This window comes from Bombina bombina, chromosome 1 (assembly GCF_027579735.1).
Source record: "Bombina bombina isolate aBomBom1 chromosome 1, aBomBom1.pri, whole genome shotgun sequence".
Lineage (NCBI taxonomy): Eukaryota > Metazoa > Chordata > Amphibia > Anura > Bombinatoridae > Bombina > Bombina bombina.
In genome coordinates, this window is record NC_069499.1 from 1,009,211,504 (window position 1) to 1,009,228,075 (window position 16,572).

Consider the following 16,572-nt stretch of genomic DNA (forward strand, 5'->3'; position numbering starts at 1 on the left):
ACCAGGGCGCTGCTAGAGCCTCTATCAGTGCTGCCTTGGAATCCCTGAACCCGTAACAAGGAAGCTTGGTGTTCTGACGAGACGCCATGAGATCCAGTTCTGGTTTGCCCCAAAGTTGGATCAACTGGGCAAACACCTCTGGATGGAGCTCCCACTCCCCCGGATGAAAAGTCTGCCGACTTGAAAAATCCGCCTCACAGTTCTCTACTCCTGGGATATGGATAGCTGAGAGATGGCAAGAGTGAACCTCTGCCCATAGAATTATCTTTGAAACCTCCAACATTGCCAGGGGGCTCCTTGTTCCCCCCTGATGGTTGATATAGGCTACAGTCGTGATGTTGTCAGACTGAAATCTGATGAACCTGACCGCAGCTAGCTGAGGCCAAGCCTAAAGAGCATTGAATATCGCTCTTAGTTCCAGAATGTTTATCGAAAGGAGGGCCTCCTCCTGAGTCCATGAACCCTGAGCCTTCAGGGAATTCCAGACTGCACCCCAGCCCAGAAGACTGGCATCTGTCGTTACCATAGTCCATGGACCCGAGATAGCCACCAAAGAAGAGAATCCCTGGTCTCTTGATCCAGATTTAGTAGAGGGGACAAATCTGTGTAATCCCCATTCCACTGATTGAGCATGCAAAGTTGCAGTGGTCTGAGATGTAGGCGGGCAAACGGAACTATGTCCATTGCCGCTACCATTAATCCGATTACCTCCATACACTGAGCCACTGATGGACGAGAAATGGAATAAAGAGCACGGCAGGAAGTTAGAAGTTTTGACAACCTGACATCTGTCAGATAAATTTTCATTTCTACTGAATCTATCAGAGTTCCTAGGAAGGAAACTCTTGTGAGAGGTGAGAGAGAACTTTCCTTCGTTCACCTTCCACCCGTGAGACCTTAGGAATGTCAGAACAATGTCCATATTGGACCTGGCGATTTGAAAAGTTGACGACTGTATCAGGATGTCGTCTAGGTAAGGGGCTACTGCTGTTAAACCCAGCTGTCTTAGAACCGTCAGAAGGGACCCTAGAACCTTCGTAAAGATTCTTGGTGCCATGGCTAACCCGAAGGGAAGAGCCACAAACTGGTAATGCCTGTCTAGGAAGGGGAACCTGAGAAACTGATGATGATCCCTGTGTATTGGAATATGTAGATAAGCATCCTTTAAATACACGGTAGTCATATATTGACCCTCCTGGATCATAGGTAGGATGGTTCGAATAGTCTCCATCTTGAAGGATGAGACCCTGAGAAATTTGTTTAGGATCTTGAGATCCAAGATTGGTCTGAAAGTTCCCTCTTTCTTGGGAACTATAAACAGATTTAAATAGAAGCCCTGTCCCTGTTCCTCCTTTGAAACTGGGTGGATCACTCCCATAACTAGTAGGTCTTGAACGCAATGTAAGAATGCCTCTCTCTTTATCTGGTTTGCAGATAATTGTGAGAGATTAAATCTCCCCTTTGGAGATGAAGCTTTGAAATCCAGAAGATATCCCTGGGAAAAAATCTCCAGAGCCCAGGGATCCTGGATGTTTCTTGCCCAAGCCTGGGCGAAGAGAGAAAGTCTGCCCCCCACTAGATCCGGTCCCGGATCGGGGGCTACTCCTTCATGCTGTCTTAGAGGCAGCAGCAGGCTTTTTGGCCTGTTTCCCCTTGTTCCAAGCCTGGTTAGGTCTCCAGACTGGCTTCGACTGGGCAAAATTTCCCTCTTGTTTTGTAGAAGAGAAGAGGAAGATGAAGCTGCGCCACTCTTGAAGTTTCGAAAGGAACGAAAATTAGTCTGTTTGGTCCTTAACTTGTTGGACCTATCCTGGGGAAGGGTGTGGCCTTTTCCTCCAGTAATATCAGAAATGATCTCCTTCAGTCCAGGCCCAAATAGGGTCTGCCCTTTGAAGGGGATATTGAGAAGTTTAGACTTTGAAGTGACATCAGCTGACCAGGATTTAAGCCATAGCGCCCGACATGCCTGAATGGCAAAACCTGAATTTTTAGCCGTTAGCTTGGTTAAATGAAAAACGGCGTCAGAAATAAATGAATTGGCTAACTTAAGAGCTTTAAGCATGTCAAGGATATAATCCAACGGGGTCTCTACCTGTAAAGCCTCCTCCAGAGACTCGAACCAGAAAGCCGCTGCAGCAGTGACTGGGGCAATGCATGCAAGAGGCTGGAGAATAAAACCTTGTTGTATAAAGATTTTCTTAAGGAAACCCTCTAATTTCTTATCCATAGGATCGAGGAAAGCACAACTGTCCTCGACAGGAATAGTTGTACGCTTAGCTAGGGTAGAGACTGCTCCCTCCACCTTAGGGACCGTCTGCCACAAGTCCCGTGTAGCGGCATCTATAGGAAACATTTTCTTAAAAGCAGGAGGGGGAGAGAACGGCACACCTGGTCTATCCCATTCCTTAGTAATAATTTCTGAAAACCTCTTAGGGACTGGAAAATCATCAGTGTAAACAGGAACTGCAAAGTATTTGTCCATTTTACACAATTTCTCTGGGACTACAATGGTGTCACAGTCATCCAGAGTCGCTAAAACCTCCCTGAGCAACACGCGGAGGTGTTCAAGCTTAAATTTAAATGCTGTCATTTCAGAGTCAGACTGAAGTAACGCCTTCCCTGAATCAGAGAAGTCACCCACAGATAGAAGCTCTCCTGCTTCAACTTCTGCACATTGTGAGGGTATATCAGACATAGCTACTAAAGCGTCAGAGAGCTCTGTATTTGTTCTAGCCCCAGAGCTGTCTCGCTTTCCTTGTAACCCTGGCAGTTTGGACAATACCTCTGTGAGGGTATGATTTCTAACTGCCGCCATGTCTTGTAAAGTAAACGCATTGGACGCGCTAGATGTACTTGGCGTCCCTTGAGCGGGAGTTATAGGTTCTGACAGGTGGGGAGAGCTAGATGGCATAACCTCCCTTTTGTCCGTCTCAGAAACCTCAGGTAATAAATCTTTAAAAGCCATAATATGGTCTTTATAACTTATAGAAAGGTCAGTGCATTTGGTACACATTCTAAGAGGGGGTTCCACAATGGCTTCTAAACATAATGAACAAGGAGTTTCCTCTATGTCAGACATGTTTAACAGACTAGTAATGAGACCAGCAAGCTTGGAAAACACTTTAATAAATGTGAAAAAAGCAATAATAAAAAACGGTACTGTGCCTTTAAGAGAAAAAACTACCACATAAACTGCAAAACAGTGAAAAAAAGTAGTAAACTCTACGAAATTTTTACAGTGTGTATAAGGGACTAAAGCAGCATTGCACCCACTTGCAAAAGGATGATTAACCCCTTAAAAACGATTTTTGCAGGAACAAAACCCTCTATAGAGGTCCTATAAGCCAGAGGACTCCTTCAGGGAAGCTGGATGTCCCTGAAAACGAAAATAGGCCCCTCCCACCATGCACTCAAAGTCAGAGGGCCTTAAAAAATTACTCCTAGGAGTAATCTAACAAGCCATGTGGAAATTAGGCCCCAAATAAAGATTTATCACCCTATAAATCATGCAAACGTTTTTACACTAAGTAATATAGGTATTAACATGAATATTATCCCTTTTTGCAAGCATGTTCCCAGTTGTTGTTAAATCACTGTATCAGGCACTGTCAGCATTTTCTAGACCTTATCTCTCTAGAAAAAAATATACTGAACATACCTCAAAGCAGGCAATCTGTAGACCGTACCCCCAACTGAAGTTTTCTTTCCATACTCTTCAGTTATGTGTGATAACAGCAATGGACCTTAGTAACAAACCGCTAAGATCATCAAAACCTCCAGGCAGAAGTCTTCTTCCAATTTCTGCCTGAGAGTAAAAACAGTACAACACCGGTACCGTTTAAAAATAACAAACTTTTTGATTGAAGGTAAAAACTACACTAAGTCACCACATCTCTTTTGATACTTCCTTTCTTGTCGAGAGCTGCAAGAGAATGACTGGGGGTGGCAATTAGGGGAGGAGCTATATAGACAGCTCTGCTGTGGGTGTCCTCTTGCAGCTTCCTGTTGGGAAGGAGAATATCCCACAAGTAATGGATGAACCCGTGGACTGGATACACCTTTACAAGAGAAATACTTATATTTCAAATTAAAATGCACCCATGAACATTTCAATTTTTACCTGTTTATCCCTTTAACACCACAATTACTGCAATTTCAATATCTTGGCTCTTACCACTGGATAATAATCACCAGTGAGAACCATCCACCCTTGGAGGGTGGACAGAACTGACCACTCCCCAAGTTTATCATTTTATTAGTAGCAGTGGAAGTCTCTCCTCCAGTGTTACCTGCAGAAAAGATGGCACGACTACCTGTGAAAAATACTGCTGTCTTGGGCAACTGTGGCTGCTGTTATCTCACCAGCTTCTCTCATGAAGGGGTTATGCTATATGTGATATTTCTGGTCAGGCAATATGAAGTTAGGCATGGCGGTGTGCGTGTGCTAATAGATTATTGGGGATTATAATGGCACTTTTGTTAGGATCTGACGATCCGAATACAGTTTGTATACTAGTCACCTTACTTAAATACCTATTACCACAGGTGTTACCAATCATACCTTTAGCTCAGTTACATCAAAGCCTAACATTTGAATATAAACACCAGCTAGTGGTCAGTATATAAAATTACATCTCTAAACAAGTCTAACAGTGCTACATAGTTGCAATGAAGTGCAAACATACCAAAATCAAATTTACAAAATAGTTACAAATCTAGAGGAGTGGGATTTTCTTCACAACGCTCATTTTAAGGGGATAGTAGAATCTAGAGAAAATTAGAAAAAATTAGAGAAAAACATTAAAATGTATATCACGGTTCATACCTTTTGGAAAAATACAATCCAATTTATAGATCCATAGAGTGTCAGCAGGAGGCGGCAAAGAGCACCACAGCAGAGCTGTTAAATAGCTCCTCCCTTCCTTCCCACTCCAGTCATTCGACCGAAGTTAAGGAAAGAAAGGAAAAGCCAAGGTGCAGAGGTGTCTGAAGTTTACAATAACCCAAAACCTGTCTTACAAGAACAGGGCGGGCCGTGGACTCATCGCGTCAAAAAAGAAATAGATTTATCAGATAAGCATCAATTTTCTTTTCTTTTTTATGACACGATGAGTCCACGGATCATCTTAATTACTAATGGGATTCAATACCCAAGCAAGAGTACACAGATGATACGGGAGGGACAAGACAGGGAACCTAAACGGAAGGCACCACTGCTTGAAGAAACTTGCTCCCAAAAGTAGCCTCAGCCAAGGCAAAAGTGTCAATTTAGTAGAATTTCAGAAAAATTGTGAAGAGAGAACCAAGTTGCAGCCTTGCAAATCTGTTCCACAGAAGCTTCATTTTTGAATGCCCATGAGGAAGCGACAGCCCTTGTGGAATGAGTCGTAACTCTCTCCAGAGGTTGCTGTCCAGCAGTCTCACATGTAAAACGTATGATACTCCTTAGCCAAAAAGAAAGAGAAGGTGCCGTAGCTTTCCGTCCCTTACGTTTCCCTAAGAAAACCATAAACAAAGAAGAAGACTGACAAAAGACCTTAGTCGTCTGAAAGAAAAGCTTTAAGGCACGGACCACGTCCAAATTGTGCAGAAGTCCTTCCTTCTGAGAAGGATTAGGACACAACGAAGGAACAACAATCTCCTGAATAATGTTTCAATTAGAAACAACCTTAGGAAGAAATCCTAATTTAGAACGTAAAAACTACCTTATCTGAATGGAAAATAAGATAAGGAGACTAATACTGTAATGCCAAGAGTTTTGACACTCTCTGAGCAGAAGAAATAACAACAAGGAATAAAACTTTCCAAGATAACAACTTAATATCTAAGGAATGCGAAGGCTCAAACGGAGCCCCTTGAAGAACCTGGAGGAGTAACTGGTTTGAACACAGGCCTGATCCTGACCAAGGCCTGACAAAAAGATTGTACATCTGGAACATCTGCCAGATATTTGTGTAACAAAATATATAAGACAGAAATTTGACCTATAAAGGAGCTTGTTGATAATCCTTTCTCCAAACCCTCTTGGAGAAAAGACAAAAGTCTAAGAAAACTGACTCTACTCCATGAGTAGCCCTTGGATTCACACCAATAGAAATATGTACGCCATATCTTATGGTAAATCTTTCTAGTTACAGGCTTACGAGCCTGAATCATGGTCTCTATGACCGAGTCAGAAAACCCTGCTTGGATAAAATTAAGCTTTCAATCTCCAAGCAGTGAGCTTCAGAGAAACTAGATTTGGGTGAAGGAAGATCACTTGATTAGAAGGTCCTGCCTCAACGGAAGGAGGTGGTTCTGTTAGGGCGTCTAACAGAACCACCTGAGGGTCCCTGGCCACTCCCCCGGCTGAAAAGTCTGCCTGTTTATGAAGTCCGCCTCCCAGAGTCCACCCCTGGGATGTGGATTGACGATAGACATCAAGAATGGGCCTCTGCCCAATGAATTATCTTGGATACCTCTTATCACTAAGGAACTCCTCGTTTCTTCCTGATGAACCGAAGACATGTGTCACACTGGAACTAGATAAACTGGACCAAGACTAACTGGGGCCAGGCCAAAATAGTATTGAAGATCACTCTCAGCTCCAGAATGATTATAGGAAAACCAGACCTTACTGAGTGAAAATTCCCTGAGCCTTTAGGGGACCATAGACTGTTCCCCATCCCAGAAGGTCAATGTCTGTTATCACAGACAGCCAAGATGGTCTGCGAAAGCAGGTTCCCTGGAAAGAATAATCCAGAGACAACCACCTCAAGAAAACCCTTGTCTCCTTCCGAGGAGACAAATCCGTATAATCTCCGTTCCAAAACCTGAGCATGATAACCTGCTGAGATCTGAGAAGGAACCGAGCAAACGGGATGATGTCCCATGCCGCTACCATCAGCCCTGCACTGAGCCACTAATGGCCGAGGAGAAGACTGAAGAAATAGACTAGAGTCAAAAAAGTCTTTAATTTCCTGACTTCCTTCAGGAAAAAACTTAATTTATATGGAATCTAATGGTTCCCAAAAAGGTTACCTTTGTCCATGACTAAATAACTCCTTACCAAATTTACCTTGCTGCTTGATATCACAGTAAGGATAACAACATTTCCATAAGGAAACTTGCTTGAAAACATTGCGCCTGGACAAGAATGTCTTCCAGAAAGGGCGCCCCATAAATGCCCCGTAATCGAGCACCGCCAACATCAAACCCAGACTCCTATTAGAAAATTCTGGGAACTGTGGGAAGGCCGACAAAGACACAATTGGGAATGCTTGCCTGAGAATGTGAAAATGCAAGCACGCGTCTCTTTAAATCTGTCTGCATAAAATGACCCTCCTGGATCAAAATAAAATTGGAACAAATAGTTTCCACCTTGAAGGACGGTACCCTTAGGAATTTGATCAGAATCTTGACATCTAACATTCGAGATTCTAAAGATCTAAAATAGTACTGAAGGTTCCCTGGAACCATTACGAGAATAGGATAAAATCCCAAACTCCGTTCCTGAATCGGAAACAGGAACTCACTCTTTCCAAGGTCGGAGAGGTCTCCTACCCAGTGTAAGGCCACCTTGCCTCTTATCTGGCTCCAAACATTCTTCAAAGCCAAAATCTCCCTCCGTCTCAGAGGAAGAAGTAGAAAAATTCCTTTGAAGACTTGAAAGGAATTAAAAAGTAATCTTAACCAAAACGTGTGTCACTATGGTAAGCCTAAAATCTTAGCTTCCCGCTAAATACTTGAAGGGAAGCATCTATAAGAAAGGAAATGACCGGCTCAAAGTCCTTTATTTTATCCTAGATTTCTTCGAAGAGAGTGTCTGCTCTAATGGAACCAGACAACATATGAACCAATATGCTGCTGTATAAGCAACAGTGGCAATAATAAGCCTACCGCACCTGGTGTTCCCAGGCGGTCTTCCGGGTACTGACCAAGCCTGGACCTGCTTAACTTCCGAGTTCAGACAGGAACTGGTGCATTCAAGTCCATTTCGCAGTGGACAAGCCATAGGTTGCCAATATTGAGCAACCCCTCTGTTATACCTAGGATCCTTAAGGGAACAACAATCCTCAATGGGAATAGCAGGACTCCCGGCTAGCGTAGAAATTGTCCCGACTGACGGAACTCCATGAAGAGTCCGATATGGGTAAAAATACATAGGAAATTGAGAAAAGAAAAAAGGGGTACTTCTCTCCCATTCCTTAGCCTTGATCTTGGTACAACCTAATATTGACAACCCCCATGGTATCGTTGTCGTCCTGAGTAGCCAAAACCTCCTTAAGTAACAGACGGAGGTGTTCTCGCTTAAACCTGAAAGATACAACTTCAGTATCAGCAGGAGGAATTATACTGTCAGAAACTGAGATTTTATCCTCAGATGCTACCGAAGTATCCTCTTCCTCGCATCTGCGAGGGGACCTTGAAATAGCAACAACGTGACAGGAACCACGCTCACTGAATGTTAATTTTTTCCTCTTGCGCTCTCCCTGCAGCATGGGAAAAGCCGACAACGCCCTTGAGACCGTCTGGTAAAAAATAAAAGGTGGGCAATGACTTGCAAGGTAACTCCAGGAGGAGCCATGGAGAAAGTGCAGGACATCTGGTTGAATGGACGCTAAGTTTTTAGGACACTTGAGGAGAAAAGCTGCAGAATGAATAAACCATTGTCACAATGCATCTTATATTTTTAATAGCATGTGAGACAATGTTGGCTCTAAACAGAATGTTTATCTCTGACCTGTCAATCCTCTCCATACACGAGGTACAGAAAAGTCATTATTATTCACATTTTAATCAAATAAATTGAATATCCCGACTAGCAGTACTGTGCCTTTAAATGTTAAAAGCAACGTGCTAACTCTGCTAAACATCCATTTCATCAACCGTCTGTATTCACAGTCTGAGTAGCAAAATTTTAATGATAGTGTGTCTCAAAAAATAAATAAATTCAAGAGCTTTATTTTGTATAACATTTGTAATGTATTAACAATAGACCTACAGATCCCCAGACCTCAGCTAAGTCCTGCTGAGTTAATTGCTTGCCACCGGATGGGAGACCTGGCAGCCATGAGAAAAATTAAAGTACTACCCATACGGTTGAATATGCAGATCTAAAACTAGAATGTGAAGCCTCTCTGCTGCGTGACCTAACGCAGCAGAGGAGACCCACCATCGCTCCGCATCAGATAAAAAGGGTTGGGAAAAAACGGTGCGCTTTAGCTTCGCCCATCGTGGGCGTATTCTTAAAAAATCTCCTGGACGGCTAAATACCTCAATAGAGAAAGTGCCATCAGAAATTATCCCCTAACATGGCAGCTTAGAAGTTTGAAAAAGAAAAATCCCAGTCGGCTAGCTCTGCAATAAGCCGTAGGGAGTTGTCAGATCCGAGGCTGCCCTTCAACTGCAGGAAACAAGAGCTAAAGCTCCCGATCGGCTATACCATGTAATAAGCTGTAGGGAGTAGTAACTGCATGAACACAAGAGCCAAAGCTCCTGGTCGGCTGTACTATATAAGTGCCAATCTTTCTGTGTACAACCCCAAAAAATAAAAAATTAGCACATACCTCATAAATCTGCCCGGCAGAAAGGCAGCTCACCCGGCTTGCGAGGTCCTCTCCCTCACATTGGCCTGTGGAAATAAAAAGTACCGAGTATTTTCTCCCTCAGACTTTCACAAACAGGGCAGCATAAATGTATGGGAGGCGCAGTGAGAATTATGTCCCACAAGTTCCCATTGCTCTAAAGCCACCAAAGCTCTACTGTAGAGACTGATATGGACTACGGCTACACCCTAGAACAAAGCAGCACAATCTTGCACCACTTTAAAAATAATAAACACTTGATTGAAGAATCTATACTAACACCTCCCTTTACCACTTCCTATCACTAACGTAGGCAAAGAGAATGACTGGGATGGGAGGGAAGGGAGGAGCTATTTAACAGCTCTTCTGTGGTGCTCTTTGCCGCCTCCTGCTGACCAGGAGGTGAATATCCCATTAGTAATTAAGATGATCCGTGGATTCATCGTGTCATAAAAAAGAAAATAAATTTGCACAAGCACGTCCACACGACTAACTTCATATTGCCTGGCCTAAAATGTCAGTGCCTACCAGAACCAAACCTCTCCACAGCTGACCATTCAACCTTCTCTGCAGGGAACACTGAAGGAGAGACATAGTCGTGGACCGACTTGAGGCCTGATGATCTAAAGCTCTCAGATAAAGCGAGATTATCTAAGACATCTTGTCAGTACTGTGACATACCTCAAAGAATTTTAGAAAGGCACATTTTAGCTTGATAACTATTTATCTAGCTATGCAGGATTCCGGATGTAAAGGAGAGACAAACATTACAATATAATGCTAAAAAAAAAGTTTCCAAAGAATGTTCTCTCCATGCCAGCGAGTTTTTGATAATCATGCCCTTAGTCTCCTACAAAACCGACATTTGGAGAGGCCTGTGGTAACACTGCCACTTATATAGTGGTAAACCAGGCGGGTTATCACTAGTGAATATTAGGCAGGGAGAGCCAAGATAATTACCTTCACTGCCCCCTGTAGTAGCATAAATAAAAGTGTGCTCACAAACTCAGATTGTGACAATTCTTAATTCTGTGGATACCTCATAGATTCTATAAAAAAGTCAATACTATTATAGCCAGTCATTTAATTCAGCAGATTAAGCCTGAGCACTATTTATCAGACCTATCCAATTGAAATACTTACCTATTAGATCTCAATATATTGGTTATGTAGTAACAAATACCATGATTAGCCTTAGCTGGACTGCATGGTAATAGAAAGCTTGACATCCTAAAATGTAATTTGTACTCTAAGCAGACATTAATTATTTGCCTATAACACAAAAAGCCCTTACATTAAAATTCTACTAGTTACTTACCTCATCTGTTCATCACCCTGCTGGACCTTTTTCTTTCTTGGTGGTTTTTTCTTCTTGGGTTTGATTGCAGTAGTGTTTTGTTTATTATTTACTCCAAAGTGACCAGCTGAGATGTCACTCTGAAGCAGATTCACAAGCAAGGGGCTGGTAAGTGTAACATCTTTATTGACAGGAAAAGCTGAATTTTGCCCACATGTCATTTGTCCTCCATTGCCTCCCTGGGCAAAAGGAGAGCTGAAAGACAGACCATGCCCTCCAAAGTGTTGCCCACTGCCAGGCATGTTTTGCAAATGTTGAGAAGCTATATTTCCAGTTTGCTGCATAGACAAGTCAGGTAGCATTGCACCCAAATCAGTCCCACCTTGAGTGACGTTATCTCCATGTGTCTGCTGTAGATGTGGGCTGGGCCCGGTCGATCTGAGAACTTGCCCTTGTAAGCTCAATCCTGGTGAAGAGTTACTGTTTACTACTCCCTGCTGAGCAACTGCTTGCCCTGAAAACTGCACCATGCTTCCTTGAACACTTTGATTTGGTCCCCTGATTATTTGACTAGGCCCTGCCATGTTCCCTGATTGGTTCTGGGTGTTAAATCCTTGTTTGCTTCCCTGCATAATCTGCTCCATAACTGTGTTCTGATGCATCATGGCTTGCCCCTGGGATGCCATCATTTGATTATGTTGAGCAATCATTTGCTTGGGGGATGTCATCCTTTGGGGAGCTTGACCCAAATTTTGGTTTTGAGCTGCTCCCATCATCTGTGTCTGTGGCATAAGCTGTGATCTGGAAAGTACTAATTGGCTGTGTGTGTTCAGAGGGGCCTGCCCTTGAATATTCACCATCTGCCCTTGGGAGGAGATAATCTGTTGGTGCATGCCCAGAAGCTGTGACTGTGGTCCTTGCTGGGGTTGTCCATGCAAGCCAACCATGTTTATTTGGTTCATCCCACTGCCACCAGCGAGCTGGTTATTAAGGTTGCTGTGAAGTCCCATCAGATTGGTCTGCATCAGACTGGGTCCTCCATGAGAAGCCTGCATTTGATTGTGAGAAGATCCATTTGTCTGACCACCTAATGAACAAACATACTTTTAAGGATCAAACAATAATTTTTTTTTATATATCAAATACCTTGTCAAAGCAAATTACAGATGAAAACCTAAAACTATTTTGTTTCTAAGTAAAGGGAAAAATGCTTTTTTTTTTTTTACTAAAGTCAAAACGGTTTTAGCAACACCCTTTGATGTTACTTTAATTTCCTATATGATGTTTTTAATCATCTGGACATATAAGGAAAAAACTATTCGGTAATTATTGCGTGCAAAATTTCATATATTAACCTCCAGCATGTGGGATAATTGTGGCAATGGTATTTTTTATTAACTAACCATTAAACCCCTATTATAATTTTCTGAATAACAACACATAAAGCAAGCAGGAATTGATCCAAGAAGATTGAGTTAAAGGTACAGTTAAATCAAAATTAGACGTTTATGGTTTAGATAAAATATACTATTTTAAACATCTTTTCAGTTTGCTTTAGTTATCAAATCTGCTTTGTTCTATTGGTATCCTTTGTTGAAAATCAACCAAGCCGAAGTAGGCTTATATGAGCTCAAGAGCGTGCACACTTTTTTAGTACTCAATGGCAGCAGTGATTGCAACAATTTATAATACTGCTACATACAATGTTGCAAAACACTGCTGCCATAGAATACTAAAGACACATGCATGCTCATGAGCCTACCCAGATTTACTCTTTAACAAAAGATACCAAGAGGACAAAGCAAATTTGATAATAGATGTAAAATGTAAAGTTGTTTAATATGACATGCTGAATCTGAATCATAAACATTTAATTTTGTCACTTTAAAGGGCCATAATACCCAAATGTTGAAACACTTGAAAGTGATGCAGTATAGCTGTAAATAAACGGACTAGAAAATATCACTTGAACATCTCTATGTAAAAAAGAAAGCTATTTTACCTCAAAAGTTTCTTGGTAGCCACATCCCATTGTAAAGGACATCTAAGCAGCAAATCAGTATGTCTGTCCCGGGACAGCTAAGGGGTTGAGCCTTGTGCACTCATTATTTCCCTATTCAGTTTAAGGAAGTTTACTATGAAATCTCATGAGATCACAGTAAAAGAGTTCATGACCTCAGCACTGCTGATGCTGCAGTTCATTTATTCATATTTTTTTTTACCTGCAGCTGGGCAGCAGCGGAGTATAACTTTTTATTCAGAACTTACTGCTGAGTATCTGCTGAGCTGAGGAAATTGTGAAGTAAAAATATCTTCCTGGGGGCGTGTCCGAACCTTGATCTTGAATGGTCGCACTTTCCTGTGCTCCTGTGGATCTCTTAATAATCCGCTGATTATATGAGAGAATTTATAGTGAAACAGCATCAATCAACTTATACTTATCCACTCTGTCTAGCAGAACCTTGTTTTACTGTTTTGCTGTATTATTGAAGCAGGAGCTCAGCATCGGACGTTAGAGGCCTAGAGCGGCGGCTCCCATATAGGCAACGCCACCCCCCTCAGACATATGAGGGTACTCGTCTACACTGGACATTATAATACCTTTGTGCCGCCATCATCATAATTGCTGCACACGCGAAGAGTGTTATTAAGTTCCAGGCAGACAGTGTTCACTGAACACGCAGAACTACCAAGAACCTACACAGTAAAATGGCCGCCACAGAAAATGGAGAAACGAAAACATACTTTAATCTACACTATTTGAAACTTGAAAAACTCTTGGAGTCAATGATTGAAAGAGCCCCTTATGACTTCTTGATACATAAGATCGGCGCAATAGATAACCTGCAGATGTCTGCTGAGAAAACCCCCACTGCCGGCACCCAAGAAGAAGTCGGAGCAACAGGGAAGATGGCACTAACAGATACTGCATTACAGGGAGCCATATTGCCTGCTTCTGCTGTCAAGCAGAGGCGGGCGCCACACGCACCTAAGGGCTTCTCCTCAAGTCCTCCATCAGCACCACGCCATCAAGCCCGACCCCAAACGATCCAGTTAACGGGAGGCAATAAACTGACGCTAGCACCGAAAAAGCCTACCAGAACACAGCCAAGAGCTGCGCAGACAGATCGCTCCTCAGTTACGGGCCTGACCCCGAAGAGGCCCAGGAGGGATCCCTGGAAAGAGCTATGTGATCACCCGACGGGTGCATTTAGCAGCAGCCCTCTGACAAATACTTGCCATGAGACAGGCGGTATGTGGCCCATAAAGTATACAAGCCTGCCCTATATAGTTGCAAATATTGACCTTGGGGGATTCACGTTTCATCCTGGCAGACTCCCTGGGGACGCTACACTGATCTCACATGCACGAAGCTCCCTGGCACCAACGGACAGGGGAGGTTGAGAAATTACAAAAGTTCTCAATTACTTTCACTATATACCCTGAATGAACGCTGCTGGGGAATGACATCTGTCAGTTTATTGTAAAATATAGTTTTGCTTGAAGTTTAAGTTAATTAAGGCAGTTGCGTTTATAGGTCTTTATGAGTTTGAATGTGATAATGTGTTCTGCTGTAATGTATAGTGCAGCATGTATATGCCTTCCAATCCCATTTCTAATAATTGATTACCCTCGGGGGGCTTACGGCCGGAGCCGCTGAGGAAAATAACAAGACAGGTTCTTTAAGAGACTGGGACTGGTCAGAAAAGACAAACTGTATAAATTGATGCACAAAACCTCATAATATATGATGTTATAACTAAAATGTTACTTAGCTGAGATAGCCATATCCCTGAAGAAAATCCACTGCAATATGCCTTCTTCCCGTGCACAGGCAGTAAAGTTACTACACGATAGTATGAGGTGGTACATGGGTAGAATCATTATATCACTAATTGATGTTCCAGTGTAGATCTTTGTGTTACTTGTTATATGAAAGACCAATATTCAGAGTCATAACAGCTTATGATAACCAACGATTATTACATAGATTGTTTCTTATTTCAAGTGTTTATATCCCAATGATGCTGGATGTTGTACAATCTTTAATTATGTTGTGACACATTAATATACTACAATAAAGCCCTTTGAAAACTCAAAAAAAAAAAAAAAAAAAAAAAAAAAATATCTTCCTTTTTTACATAGAGATGGTCAGGTGATATTTTCCTGTCAGCTTTTTACAGTTATACTGCATTAGTTTCAAGTGATTTAGCATATGAGTATTATGTCCCTTTAAGTAAAAAAAATTGCCTTGAGATTTGGCTGTTCAGAAGGAAACCACTACGTATCTCCCCCCCCCCCCCTTACTTCCAGTTTTAGCTTTCAGCAAAGCATAGGAAAAAGTGGACCAAAAAAACAAAATGGAGAGAGCCAAACTGTAAGAAACAAGACCACCAAACCCAAAGGGGGGGTCTTCATGTGCTGTGTCAGAAGAAAGGGTTTTACTAGTAAGTAGTAGATTTTATCTCATGTTCTTCATGAGAGCACCTAATGCAGAAGATGATTCCAAGCAACTAAATTGATCCTCATAACCATGACTGCCTCCTCAAGAAACATAAAGAACAGGATATTAATGACAAAGCATGCAGTAGGGTTATGTTAAAATGCTGAAAATTTTGTGAAGCTTTGTAAAGAGGATAATGCTCACAAATTTCAATGTGAAGTATTGGGGTCCCAAAGACACTTCGTAGGACCACCGTGCAAGAAAAAGGAGTACAGCAGAAAAGCGCTATAGTTTTTAGGTAATGTTTTAGAACTCTGGCCTCTAGGGTGTGCGAGTATCTTGCTTATCAGATGGGTTATTATTTACCAAATGTAGATGGCATAATGCTTTGCAGTAAATTAAGCTGTGTGTGTAATACTGCCTCATCTAGGTAAAAAAAAAAAAAAAAACATGAGTATTTTGAGCACAACGATCTAAAGTTTGGAAACCTGGTGTGATAATTTTAAAGTATGCAGTTTCCGGAAGATGCAAAGCATTGGTTCAAAACGTGAATCCGGAATTACTTTCAGGTGAAGACTAATTTCCAATGAAGGAATCAGGGACTGCAAGGATGGGTGAAGCATGTTTCATGCTTTAAGAAATTCTAGACACCGGAGTCAATAGTGAGGTGAGGCTAGCAGTTACTAAACAGAAAAGCTTTTTGAACCTTAGTAAAGGTTCTTATCATAACCTGCCTGGATAGTAAAAAAATCCATAATTGAGGAATAGAAAGAGAATCCCAAAATAGAGAAAGGAAACAAAGCCAAACATCTAACAGAGCCTAGATCCAAAAAGAACACTAGGCAGTAACTGAATTGTGCATACTCTTGTGGGTGCTAATGACTGAAGGAGAAACCTTTACATGCCATAATTAGAGTCAGTAACTAGTTAGAGTTAAAACAAGAAAGGGAGAAAACATGACTGAGACAAGAGATGCAGACACAGAAAGGAACAGATGAAGGAACCCACAGGCAGACAGATTACATCAGCACATTAAGTTGTTCAAGGACAAAACTGTACAATGAAAATCATAAGTTGATGGTCTTATTCAGAACTCAGGGTATAATGCATGAGATCATTTAGGCCAGGCCCTGACAAATTCAGAGCAACAGGATAACTTGAAGCAACAGCCTGGTACCGTGTGGCTCACTGTCACTTTTTGGCAATCTCTTTTGCCATGAGTTTAGAGTTCAAAGCTGCAGGAGGAGAAACAAAGTAAAATGAAT

General features: G+C 42.0%; 1 protein-coding gene across 5 annotated transcripts in view; it reads right to left on the reverse strand.

Annotated features, from left to right (window-relative positions):
* Positions 1-16,572, reverse strand: part of NCOA6 (nuclear receptor coactivator 6) — a 288,056-nt gene that overhangs the window by 162,324 nt on the left and 109,160 nt on the right. For all 5 annotated transcript variants that reach the window (XM_053713955.1, XM_053713638.1, XM_053713867.1 and 2 more), the window contains one exon: positions 10,885-11,950. In XM_053713955.1, coding sequence (XP_053569930.1) covers positions 10,885-11,950 — 1,066 coding nt within the window. The remainder of the gene's footprint in view (positions 1-10,884; positions 11,951-16,572) is intronic.